The sequence below is a fragment of the Natator depressus genome, chromosome 5 (genome assembly GCF_965152275.1).
Source record: "Natator depressus isolate rNatDep1 chromosome 5, rNatDep2.hap1, whole genome shotgun sequence".
NCBI lineage: Eukaryota > Metazoa > Chordata > Testudines > Cheloniidae > Natator > Natator depressus.
The window spans coordinates 41,669,039-41,682,676 of record NC_134238.1 but is presented as its reverse complement, the minus strand read 5'-3'; the positions used below and the strand labels follow the sequence as shown (position 1 = coordinate 41,682,676).

Here is a 13,638-nt window from a genome sequence, read left to right as displayed (position 1 = left end):
TATTATAGAGATGTGCAATTTCAGAATACTAGAAAGAAAAACAACCAATAGGAATCAAAATAAACATTGACATCTGAAACATGAAGCCATGTGTGAAAACCATTTGACTTCTCACAAGGAAAGATATCTTATCAAAGTAAATTTTCTAAATGCTATGTATATTACTGGCATGCACTTTCCAAATCAAAGCAACCCCCTGAGAAAAAGTAGATGAATATTCAACGAAAAATGTTCCTTTCATATTTTTTTTTATATATATATATATATAAACTTCCCTCTAAAATACTTAATTTTATTAGTGAAATGGTACCAAAGATAACAAGTATACAAACGATCTTTGCTCTATGCTACTTACACATAAATAAGACAGCTGTTGTTGCAAGACCCGATCCTTCACAGTCTTTCTATAAGCATACAGATTTGTTATTCTTTTATTGGAATAAACTGTTCACCAGCCAACTGCATGTGGCTTAAACATCACAAAAATGACCATCTATACTTTACACGGTAAAGCATTTTCTATAGTTTTAATGGTACACAGTGGCAAGATACTTCAAATCCTAACAAAAATAAAGAGTAAGCAGCTGCACAAACTGGGTTTCATTACCTTATAAAGTGGGCAAATTCTCATTCCCCATAAAACACTTAGGCTTCTGTAACTATTAACTTTAAAAAGGAAAATCAAATTGAAAGTAACTAATATACTACTTAGCTTTTAAAATTGATAGAAATAACTCTTCCCATGAGGTAAGGCAATTAAGTCTTTTGATTGTATTTCATTGTATTAAAAATAAGTCTACTTGATTTTAGTATTAAACAAGTTTTAAAGGTCTTTTAAGAAATCTTACAATGATGAGATTACTTCAGAGCACAAGTCACATTTTTACTTGACAAAATATTTGCAGTGTGTCATTCTCTCCAGTTACATGCTTTCTCCCCAATGAATGAATCCAAGAAGGACATAGAATCTCTACCATATAACTCTAATGTAAATTCAACTACTATTCTTTTCAAACAAACTTTGCACACAATTCCTTTCACATCACACAACCAACATTAGAGAAGATGATTGAGAGGTAATGATTAAGGCCATCCAATGTACAGAAAAAGTTTAAAGAGCTCCCTTTGATTTTGGTGAAATTAGAGCATGCTCTGTATTCAGTTACCATACTTCATAGTATGATGGTCCCCAAACTACACTTTTGCATTCATTTATATAAATCTTCTTAAAAATGGAGCTTCAGTCTTGTACCAAGTGAACCCAGCACAGCTTTTCTGACAAACCACTCACATTCTTGTCTACTGGTGTGGTTTTGGTAGAACAGCCATCGAGATTATGTAAGATGTAACCGAAAATTAATAGCACATATAAAGTTCCAGAAAATATACCACATTTTAAGAAGGCACTAAAGCTTTAGCTTGTGCTCCCATATACTATTTTGAAAACGGGGTATTGATTTTCATAATGACACCTGTACCATATGCAGCTGAACAGACCCACTGCAATATGGCTCAAAACAAAACCAGAAGTTCTGATACCACTATACAGATGTGCTTACTTTTGAGGATAGGAGAGGGGGAAGAAACCCAGTAAGCTAAACTATTATCTACAATATGGTGGTTGTTCCTTCTATAAATAGGACAGTAACATGCATTGTTCAACTACTATTAAAAGAAATATTCATTTCAGGGATAGTAATAAGAAAATGACTTTAAATAAGAAAAAATGAATCCAAGCAGTGAGCAAATGAAAACTTAATAGTCAGTGGGCGTTTAACGCAATAACGGCAAAACTATGTATTAAAGTAAAAACCCTTTTTTCCATAGCTGTCATTTACAAGGGAAAGTGTGTATATTTTTGCACCATGTCCAAGCACATTATCAAAACAGTACACATTGAAATTAAAAAAAAACAAAAAACAAAAAAACAAACACAAGGAAAAACAATACAAAATTCATTAACTAGTAATATTTTAACAACTTCCAATGCATACCTTCAGCTTATACAGGTTTACATCTTTCAATTTCACCTTATCTGAAACAGTTCTTGGCAAAAGTTAACATAAATCATTTTACAAATAAGTACAGCCATCATCGAAATGCATGGATTCTCACAGATGAATAGTTCTGATGGCATTTGCCTTAATCATGGCATATATTACTGGTCCATGGTCTTTCTTGCTTTCCAGCAAGAAGACAACAAAGCTATCACAAGAATTGGAAGAGCTACTAGTACATATCAACCTGCTCAGTAGATTGCTTTGATGTTTTCTTCCTCTTTCAGGGAAATAAAAAGCTTTGGATTCACCCCACAGTTGAGTCAGAGGTCCATTCGTTACTTTATACCTCTTCCATTTTAACTGAGAGGTTTTCTTCATTTGGTTGACAGTTCCCATTCTGTTGTAGTTTGACTTCATCTGTCCTTTGTGTATCTTTATTTTCTACTGCCTTGTTAATTTCTGAATTCGCATCCCCTTTAGTGTGATCTTTATCCTACCAAGAATGTTAACAAGTTATATTTTTATAACAACAATATTCCGTATTGTGCCAAGATTTCCAGAAGTAACTGGGGATTTTGGATGTTTACATTTCTGGATACCCAATGGGAGACAGCTTAAAGAGGCCCAGTTTTAAGAGCGTGGGTGCTCAACAACCTCTGAAAATCTGTCCCATTTAAGGGTGTCTGAAGTTGGGCACCCAAAACACACCAAAATCACTTTTGGAAATCTTTGCCTTAAAGAATTATATTTTGCTATATACAATTATTCAGAAGTAAAATAAAACAGAACAACAATACTAGAGAGATATCATTAACAACTCCATAGTTAAGACTTTGCGGAGTTTTCCACTTAAACCAGGACTAGATCTCTCTATTTCTAGTTTTAATGGTTAAATATTTTACCAAAATTTCTGTTCAGATGTCCACTACATTTTTATGATAGCTCTTGGATAAAATAATTATTGAAGTCTGTAGAGGAAGCAATTAAAAGTCAGTCAGTTTTTAAATTGGACACTGGCAGTCTCACTTTTTCACTTCTATAGTTAAATAGCCACAATTACAACTCTCTCAAGGACAGGATACTTTTGAAATGTTAAAATTAAAAGCTCACAAGGTAATCAGTCTGAACACTTGATTTTTGTTAATAATATCCGTATACCACTGTTCCCTGACCCACCTACTGAGCCTGCTCTTCCAGCTTTGCTCCTTGTAGAGTTCTCTAGCAAGCCTTTGACCCTGGGGAACCAGGAGGCAGCACTGTGGAAGGGAAGTACAAGGTAGACACATAGTTCTGCAACTGAGCTGCCTTTTTTGGTTGCCTACACAATGTGCCGTATGGCTGCTCAAACAGACAGGCAGCCAACCAACTCCTCACCCGATATTTCTTTATTCCATCCCACTCATTTCTCCCTACCTACCCACTCAAGCACCTGAAGAGCTGGGAAGGTTCAAGTAGGGAAACCTAGTCTAATGGATCTGCCAAATTAACTTTCTTTTGGAGCACCTGTCTCTTGCTGGCAGGAACTATACTTAAGTGTCCAAACTAGCAAAGAATGAAGACAGAAAGGACAGATTTTGTCAAGAATCAATCAAATTCTACTGTTCAGTCACTTTCCTGTTCATCACTTGTTCGCAAGTGCTTACCTTCAGTGTAGTAGTGGTTTTGTCAGACTTCTCCTTCCCATCTTTTTCTTTGCTACTTTTTTTCTTGGATGTGGATTGCTCTCTCTCTTTTCTTTCATTATTTGAATCCCTTTCTTTCTCTCTCTTTTTGTCCTTCTTATTTCTGCTTAAGAAAGTTTGTAGACATTCAGTAATTGAGTAAACCAATTGAATACTAAAAAGTTCTTTAGAAAGCTGTAATTCTTAGAATCAACCCTTCATTTTCAGTACTGAACTGTAACACTAATGTGTTTCAACTGGTGGTTCCTATGTAAGAGACTGTGTAATTCCGCAGCTTCTTATTTTAAAAAAAATATTTTCTGAATCATCCAGATAGCATATTTCTAAAAGACCCTGAAGATGTATAGGTGGTGGAATTTACTGAAAGGACAAATCTCTTCATGCCACATAATAGTGATCAGAAGCATTTCTAATTGAATACATATATGATTTAGCTAACAATGCTAAAAAAAAAAATCCAAAATCCATATGTACCGTATGTGCAACCATGCAAAAATTATTAAGTACTGTACTGTATTGTATACTTATATCCATTAAAAAAAAAAAAAAAAAGGTCATTTGTCTTACACGCCCAAGTCACTTGCATTGATCTAGAAATAACTGCTCATACATATAAGGTTTTTCATCATTTGCTCTTTTGTTTAACAGCTATCAGAATTTGGGAAAGTAAATTCACAATCTTTTTCTTATGAAAAACTGACTGAAGCAGTTTAATGGTTTGCAGATCAGTAACTGCAGTTTGATTCCTTTAATCTCCAATTAGATCTAGAATTACTATCAAAACATTAAGTTGCACCCAGACCCACATCTGTGAGACTTTCCAAAAGAATGGGTAAAAGAGAGAAGAGATTAAATATTTGTAAAAATGCAAAACACTGTCAATTTTCTCACTCAAAAGAGCTGAAGAATTTAATTTTCAAAAATATACAAAGAGGGGAGTGAAATGACAAAGGACAGCCGTACAGAGCAATAAGGATCTTTGATCGATTTGGACGTAGAGAATGTAAAGAGCTCCAAAATAATAAATCAATACAAGATTGAACTGAGACTTGAATCACTTTGACCAAATGAAATTATCTGAAGTGACAGAAGCGTAATAAAAGAGACTCAGGCAGGGGTGATAAACTGATGAGAACAGTGTTTCCAAACAAGTTTTTTTCCATATTCCCAGATTCTCCATCTAAGATTCTGTTTTGGAGAAAGAGGGCTGATCTTGTCATTGTCATTTACATACAAGACAGGTAGAAAGCTTCTTACATACGCTGAAAAAAAAACAAACAAACAAAAAAAAAAAAAAAAACTGCCCAGAAGGAATCCAAATTTCCTCAACAAATTTTTTTGCATGATATTGGTACTGATACTGGGAAGCTAATGAAATTTCAGTATGGGAGAAAGATTTTCCTTTTTAGCTGTCCATTTTAGTTCTAATATATTTATAAATCCCACCTCCTTGGTGATGGAGACCGAGAGGACTTTCTCTTTGATGTTCTGGATGATTTTGGAGACTTGGAAGGACTTCTACTCTTCCTCTTACGTCTTTCTCTGTAAGACCAAGAAGTTCAAAATTAGGCAATGAAGATGCACAATACATTAGACAATGGCCTAAGAAAACAGATGGTTCTTAAAATTATTCTTTGGCATGACAGCTCGTTGACACTGTTAATGTCCTGCAACATGTTGGCCACTACTAAGTGTATGCCTCACTGATTGTACATATATTACACAAGTCAAGAAATTTAAAGCTTTCTGTATGTGAGAATTTTGTGGGAGGAGGCATGGCAGAGGGAAGTGGCAGAAGGAGATTATGCTTCTTCAGATTTCTGCTATATCACATTTTGGAAGAGAATAAATTTACCTTCTCAGCCCAAACACCTCTATCAGGTGATAATGGGTACCTGATAGAGTTAAATTTATTATTACCTATTGTCATTACAATAAAGCCCAGGATGAGGACCTCATTGTACTAGAAGCTATTGACCTCAGCGGGGCCAGGGTCACCTATGGTCCCTCCTCTGAAGAGTTTGCAATATAAGAAATGTTCCTCCTTCAACGTAAGAGCCAAGAATTACTATTATTAAACATGAATCTTTAAATTATCAGCTGAGTTGATAAGTAACGAAAGAAACTATTACTAGAACACATACCTTAAGAATTACAAATACATACATTTTAAAGGGAAAATGAAAAAAAAAAGCTTTTTAACTATCTTGTCTTGAGTTTGGAGATCTAAATTTCCTCTACAGGAGCTGATGAAACCACTAACATTTACCTTGCATGGAGCTGCATTCCTTACAGTGTTCTGAAGCTCAACTGTAAAATATGCTGATTCCTCTGGCCCTGATCAAAGAAAGCACTTAGGTATGTGCACAAATTTTAAGCATGTGAGTAGTCCCGCTTCAGTAGGACTAATGTATTTAAACTTGAGCATGAGCTGAAGTGCTTTGTGGGATCAGAGCCAGAGGACCCAGACCCTCACAGCATCAGTCCCAGAGGTGTTTGTTGTAAATCATGACAGGGAACATTTTAATATGGATTAAAACATTTCTATTATTATTACTTCTCAAAGGATGACATGCTATTGTTAACAAACAATCCTGTATTAAAAAAAATAGGTCACAATAGTTGTATGGGAAGGTTGAAGCCCAATAAAATCCAACAAACAAAGGAAATTCAGATTAAGTCGGATTCTTAACATTTTATTTAAATGAGAATTTGGTAGGGTTTTTTACGAGCTACCGAAGGTTGCTATTCTAGGATCTGATCCAGCGTGTTGCTGAATACTCGTAACTCCCCCTGACTGCACGTACAATGAACCAGGCATAAAACAAGAATAAATTAACTAGATCTAAAGATTAGTTTAATATTAAACTAGAGTATAAGTTATATCAAAATGGATGCCCTCTTCCTGTTGGCATTTTTTCAGAACAAAAATTGTCATGGTTTATTTCAGAAATGTGACGAAGCAGGACAAAAAGAGTTCAGGAGAGCTGGAAGTTTCTCAAAGAGACAATATTAAAGGCACAACAGAAAACTATCCTGATACAAAGGAGAGATTAAAAGAATAGTAAGAAGCCAATATGGCTCCATCAAGGGTTCTTTAAGTCTACAAAAAGAGGAAACAAGGACAAATTGCTAAGAAAGAGTACAAAAGAATACCACAAGACTGTAGGACAAAAATCAGTAAGGCTAAGGCTTTGTCTACACTGCCAACTGAATGACAAAACTTTTCACAGGTGCTCAAAAAAGCCTCCCCTCCCCGAAAGACAAAAGTTTTGCCAAGGCAAGTGGCAGTGTAAACTGCTCGCTGTCGGCAGGAGTGCTCTCCTGTTGACAACGCAAACCCCGCTTGTAGGGGGTGGAAGTATTTTGTTGGCAAAGGTGCCGACAAACAGGTTTACACTGCCCGACTTTTAGCGACACGACTGTGTCACGAAAAGCTGTGTAGCATAGACAAACCCGAAGACACAAAATGCATTACACCTAGCAAGGGACATAAGAGGTTCTATAAATACATTAGGAGCAATAGCAAGACAAAGGATAGTGTAGGTCTACTACTTAGGGAAGGAGAGCACATGGATGACATCAAGAAGGCTGATATGTTAAATGCCTATTCTGCTTTAGTCTTCACTAAAAAGGTTAATTGTAACAAGATACTTAACACAATTAATGTTAACAACAAGGAGGAAGGAACCCATGGCAAAATACAGAAAGAAGAGATTAAATAATATTTAGATAATTAGATGTATTCAAATTGGCAGGGTATGATGAAATTCACTCTATGGTACTTTTAAGGAACTAGCAGTCTCAAAACTGTTAGCAACTATTTTTGAGACTCATGGAAATGAGGTCCCAGAGGGCAGGAAAAGGGCAAACATAGTACCTATGTTTAAAAAGGAACAAAGAGGACCTGGGGAATTTTAGACCAGTCAGGGGACCAGTCAGCCTAACTTCCATAGCTAGAAAGATACAGGAACAAATTATTAAACAATTTGTAAGTACCTAGGGCAAGGGTGGGCAAACTTTTTGGCCTGAGGGCCACATCTGGGAATAGAAATTGTATGGCAGGCCATGAATGGTCACAAAATTGGGGGTGGGGTGCGGGAGAGGGCTCTGGTTGGGGGTGTGGGCTCCAGGGTAGGGCCAGAAATGAGGAGTTCAGGGTGCGGGAGGGGCTCCAGGCTGGGGAGTAGGGTGTGGGGAGAGGCTCAGGGGTGCAAGCTCCGGGCGGTGCTTACCTCAAGCGGCTCCCAGAAGCAGCGTCATGTCCCTTTTCTGGCTCCTACGTGGCCAGGTGACTCGTCCACAGGCACTGTCCCTGCAGCACCCATTGGCTGTGGTTCCCGGCCAATGGGAGCTGTGGGGGAGGTGCTTGGGGCAGGGGCAGCATGCAGAGTGGAGCTCCCTGGCTGCCCCTATGCGTAGGAGCCAGAGGGTGGCCATAACGCCACTTCCAGGAGCCAGGCGGAGAGGCCCCCCAACCCTGCTGCCCAGCTGAAGCACTGGAACGGGGCAAGCCCCCACCCTCCTCCCCAGCGGGAGCTCGAGGGCCCGATTAAAACAGCTGGCGGGCCATAGTTTGCCCACCCCTGACCTAGGGGATAATACGGTGATAAGGAATAGCCAACATAGATTTGTCAAGAACAAATCATGCCAAATCTATATAATTAATTAAATTATTTAGGGTTTTAATCACCTACTGGATAGAGGGGAAGCTGTATATGTGATAAATCTTGATTTTAGTAAGTCTTTTAGCACAGTCCTGCATGACATTCTCATAGGCCAACTACAGAATGGAGTCTAGATGAAATTACTATAAGGTGCATGCATAATTGGTTGAAAGCCCATACTCATGAAAGTTATCAATGACATGCGGTCAAACTGGGAGTATGTATCTAGTGGGGTCTCACAGGGGTCTGTCCTAGATCCAGTACTACTCAATATTTTCATTAGTGACTTATATAATAGAGTAAACAGTATACATGTAAAATTTGTGGATGACATCAAGCTGGGAGGGTGTGCAAGCACTTTGGAGAACAGGGTTAGAATTCAAAATGATGATTTTAGATCAGTTCTCCAATTTAACAAGATGAAACTCAATAAAGACAAGTACAAAGTATTACAGTTAGGAAGGAAAAAAATCAAGTGCAAAAATACAACATTGGAATAACTGGCTAGGCAGTAGTACTACAGAAAAGGATCGGGGGGTATCATGGATCACAAACGGAACATGAGCCAAAAATGTGACGCAACTGCAAAAAAGGCTAATATCGTTCTGGGGAGTATTGACAGGAGTCTTATACGTAGCACACGAGAGATAATTTTCCTGCTCTACTCAGCACTAGTGAGGACTCAGCTAGAATGGGGTATCCAGTTTTGGGCACCAAACTTCGAGAAAGATGTAGAAAATATGAGAGATCCAGAAGTCAGCAACGAAAATGATAAAAGGTTTAGAAAACATGACCTATAAAGAAAGATTAAAAACATGGAAATGTTTATCTTGGGGGAAAAAATGACTGAGGGGAGGACCTGATAATCTCCAAGTATGTTAAGGGCTGTTATAAAAAGAGGACAGTGATTGATTACTTCTTGCCCTACCCTCAGTGGACATAAAGAACAATTGGCTTAAATGGCCAGCAAGGGAGATTTAGGTTAGATATTAGGAAAAACTTTCTAACTATAATGCTAGTTAAGCCCTGAAATAGGCTTCCAAGGAAGGTTGTAGAATCCCCATCATTGGAGGCTTTTAAAAACAGGCTAGACAAACACCTGTCAGGGATAGTCGAGGTGTATTTATTACTGCCGCAGCACAGGGGGATGGATAAAATAACCTCTTGAGGTCCCTTCCAGCCCTACATTTCTATGATTCTACACTAAGGCTTGGTTTACACTTGAGAATTGTAGAATCATAGCTACATCGGTAAAGGGGCTCAAAGTAGATATGCCAACATAACCCCCAGTGCAGATGCAGCTAGGTTGACAGAACAACACTTCAGTTGATGTAGCTGATATCATTTGGGAAGGTAGTGTTCCTCTGCAGACACAAAAATTCCTTATGTTGGGGTAGGCTGCATCTTCACTACGGAAACTAACACTACATTCCCCCTTTCTGAAAACGGAAGGATGATAAAACTTTTATCCAAACTTTTCCTTAAGCACCACAAAACACAAATAACAGACCTATAAAAGACAGCATAGCCTGCCTGAACCTTCAGACTTGTATCAGCGATTTATTCTGACTTTTTAGGACTAATTCTTTGACATTCTTGGATTCTAGGGATTTGTTGGGTTGTTATTTGATCTCATTTTTGATACCCTGAATACAAAACTGTCTTTATTTCCTCTTTACACAGACTCTTAGCTTCTTACTCGCAGCTCCCTAGCCGCCATCCTGAATAGTAGGGCTTAACACGACAATGCAAAGAACAAGAAGATTAGGTGATAGTCTGAAACAGATCCTTCACTGAGTGAAAAGGGTCAAGCAAAGTCTAGTCTGGATCCTGATGCAGTAGTCTACACCATTATTCCCAGTGCCAAATTTGACAGAAACAAGGGAGCAAGTGGGACATCCTCATGGAAATGAGAACTCCCACGATGATCCTCAGTCTCCCTCAGAGATGGCAGTCCACAGAACTGTTCCAAAGAGGAATTTCTGCACATTTATAATTGGTTCCCTGCTTATTTAAATAGGGAAGTATGGGGAAGGCTCCGAGATTTGCCTCAAACCAGCAGCATCCTCAGCATTACCAGACCCTTTCAAGTATTCAGACAGAGGAGGATGTGTTTTTTCTTTTTTTTGCACAAAGAAGTATCTCAATACTGATGGCCTCTTTCAATACGTCCAATTTACAGAATTCAGAAGAAGAGTGACATTTCTTTCCCTTTTTGACTCTTCTTAGTCCCTGAACTGACTGGTCTCTTTTTGCACTTTGGAATCCATGTTCAACTTGGCCTTCATAAAAAAAAGAAGGACCTGTTTCTGATGTGGATGGAGAGTCCTTCTGAGCTAGGCTATCAGAAATTAGACCATCAATCCCTCTGACCTCTTCAGGTGAAAGTGGCACTACAGAGAACCTCTCAGATAGACAAGTTTCACTGAAGTATAGGAGGCATTATGTCAATTAGTCTGCCATGTACATCTTGGCTTTACACAAAGGGTACCATAGAAGCCAGATGTGTCAGTCCTCAGTTCCAAAGGAAGATCCCCTTGACACAAATATGAAAATAAAACAACAGGATTAAACTGCACAATGCTAATTCACACTAAACTACAAAAAAAGCTAAGTAGAACAAGATAAACAGCTAATATTCCTCTGCTCTCTGTTGGCAGTTTTTAGCACTGTAGGGAAAATGCAATGAGGCTCTAGTGGATAGAAGTAACTGAGGAACTATATAACCTGGAGCCCAAATGGTTGGTGGGATAAGGGAGCATACACGCTGCCTCACAGACAAATGTGCACAATATAGGTTCATCCCAAGAGTGTGTCTTGAAGCAGGCAACCACCTCAAAAAAGAGCTATCATCCAATTAACTGAAGGACCAGAGTAGGAGGCTAAATCTGAAACCAACTTTTTGTCAGTCCTGTTCTATGTTAATCTCACATGGGACATAAAAAACCCAAACTTCCTGCTGATTATTTATGTCAAAGCTAAATGTAATAAATGTTGCTTTCCCTGGAGTTGAAATAAAATATGTAATAATTTCTGAACAGAAACAAACAAACAAACAAAAAAAAAGTAGGACAGAGAAATAAAGCTTCAAGGTTTTCTCCCCAGAATCAATTTAGAGAGAACAGTATCACAGAAAATTAAACTATCTTCTTAATAAATCACATCGCAATACTGATGCATAGTATTTAGGTTTTGTGTTATCTCATTGTACTGACAGGTTAAGAACTAGCATAGCAAAATCATCAAACAGAATCAAACCTGCTGGAACTACGAGATCTTCTTAGAGAACTGTAGCTTCTGGGAGGTGTTCTGGATCTCTTCTCTTTCTTCTTTTTATCATCGCTCTCTTTGGACCTCTCTTTTTCTCTTTCCCGTTCCTTCTCTTTGTCCCCTTCCTTGTCTTTGTCCTTCTCCTTGTCACCCTCCTTCTTCTCTCGGTCCTTCTCCTTAACCTTCTCCCTGTCCCCCTCTTTCTCCCGATCCTTTTCCTTGTCCCTGTCCCCCCCTTTCTCCAGGTCTGTTTCCTTCTTGTCCCGGACTACCTCCTTCTCCTTGTCCCTGTCCTTCTCCCGGTCTTTGTTCCTCTCCTTTTCTTTGTCTCTATCCCTCTCTCGGTCCTTGTCCCTGTCTTTTTCTTTATCTCTGTCCCTATTTCTCTCTTTGTCTCTGTCCCGCTCCCTCTCTTTTTCTTTATCTCTGTCTCTCTCCTTCTCCCTGTCTCGGTCCTTGTCCTTCTCTCTGACCTTTTCTTTTTCCTTGACCTTTTCTTTGTTTTCTTTGTCTTTTTTCTTGTCCCTACGAAAAAGAAACATTCATTCATCATTGAAATGACCCTAATAAAAAGCTGAATTCACTCCTACTAATAAACACTCAACAAAACTCATAACTCTCTCTTTCAAAAATAATCACAACTATGAAAATGTAAATTTCCCACCCACCTCATTCCTAACAATCTAGCTTTTTTCCCCTGCAGCTGCTGAAGGCAGAGGTATAAAAAAGAAAGGAAAAAAAAACAATTAATCTTTAGACTAATGACATTATAGCATAGGAACAGACTATGAATAAGTGCAGTATACAGTCTATAGACATTTGCAGGAACCTGAATGCTGAAGTAGACTTTCCAGCATATTGTGGGAAATTTTTAAACTTGGCTTTTAAATATTTCTTCTCATAACAGCGAGGAGTCTGGTGGCACCTTAAAGACTAACAGATTTATTTGGGTATAAGCTTTTGTGGGTTAAAAAACCCCCACTTCTTCAGTTGCATGGCTTATGCCCAAATAAATCTGTTAGTCTTTAAGGTGACACCGGACTCCTCATTGTTTTTGTGGATTGTGGACTAACATGGCTTTGTTTTGTTTTGTTTTTGTGGACTAACACGGCTACCCCTCTGATACTTCTCATAACAGGGAATCCATCACCCTAGGATGGACTATAGGACAGTGTTTCTATTTGTGGTTAGGTCCAGTAAAGAATAGAGACAACTGTACATTATTTGTATTGAGTCTGCAAAAAAGAAACCCTACACAAATAAAGTACAATGATTTGGATGTGTATATTTAATTTTCTTCCCTCAAGTTAATAAGTATTTCAGGAAAAATTGTGAGGGCTACCACCAGCAAGAGTTGGTGGCCACACTCTGAGACCACCAAAAATGTTGTTGCGAGAACCCCTGCTATAGGATAACCACATCCTCAGGAACTCACAAAAGAATCTCAAACTATAAAACTATAGTTTTAGTCCTAAACTAATCTACGACACACATTATATCTATATCCTGGAACTGTGCCACAAATCCAGGATAATTGTTATTGGACTTTAAACAAGGGAAGTTAAGTTACATATTAACAAAGGAGGAAAAAATATACAGATCGATGGATTCTGTGTTATAAAAGGGCAAATTTACAGGCAAAGACAAAGTTGTCTTATTCTCATATAGAGGCAATTCATCAGTCTGGATTAGTCTATTAGGAGTTGGCAAGCTACCCAAAACGCAGAAAGGGAGGAAGAAAACAGAAACATATGGCTCACGGAAGGATGGCAGACCGTAGACCCTGATGACTAAATACTGTACCTGAGGAAAATGGGATATCCACATTGCAATATTTTTTGAGAGAGCAGACAGATGTCCAGGGTGTTGATTTGCATATTTCTTTGTAACAAACAATTTCAATATGTGTGAGAAGTGGATTTTGTAGAATGAGCTCTTATAATAGATGGAAGGATTTTACCATCTTTTTTATAAGACATTTATTACTTGTAGCCACCAGCAGGTGGTTTCTTTTGCATC

The 13,638-nt window shown here is 38.2% G+C and overlaps 1 protein-coding gene across 2 annotated transcripts in view; it reads right to left on the bottom strand.

The window, feature by feature from the left end:
• Window positions 1-364: 364 nt before the first annotated feature.
• SREK1 (splicing regulatory glutamic acid and lysine rich protein 1) overlaps window positions 365-13,638 on the bottom strand; it is a 58,013-nt gene continuing 44,739 nt past the window's right edge. Inside the window, exons 9-12 of one of the 2 annotated variants that reach the window (XM_074952643.1) lie at window positions 11,608-12,144; window positions 5,129-5,224; window positions 3,644-3,788; window positions 365-2,493 (exon numbers count right to left, since the gene is read on the bottom strand). In XM_074952643.1, coding sequence (XP_074808744.1) covers window positions 2,341-2,493; window positions 3,644-3,788; window positions 5,129-5,224; window positions 11,608-12,144 — 931 coding nt within the window. In that variant the 3' untranslated portion in view covers window positions 365-2,340. The remainder of the gene's footprint in view (window positions 2,494-3,643; window positions 3,789-5,128; window positions 5,225-11,607; window positions 12,145-13,638) is intronic. The other variant, XM_074952644.1, reaches the window with a different exon arrangement.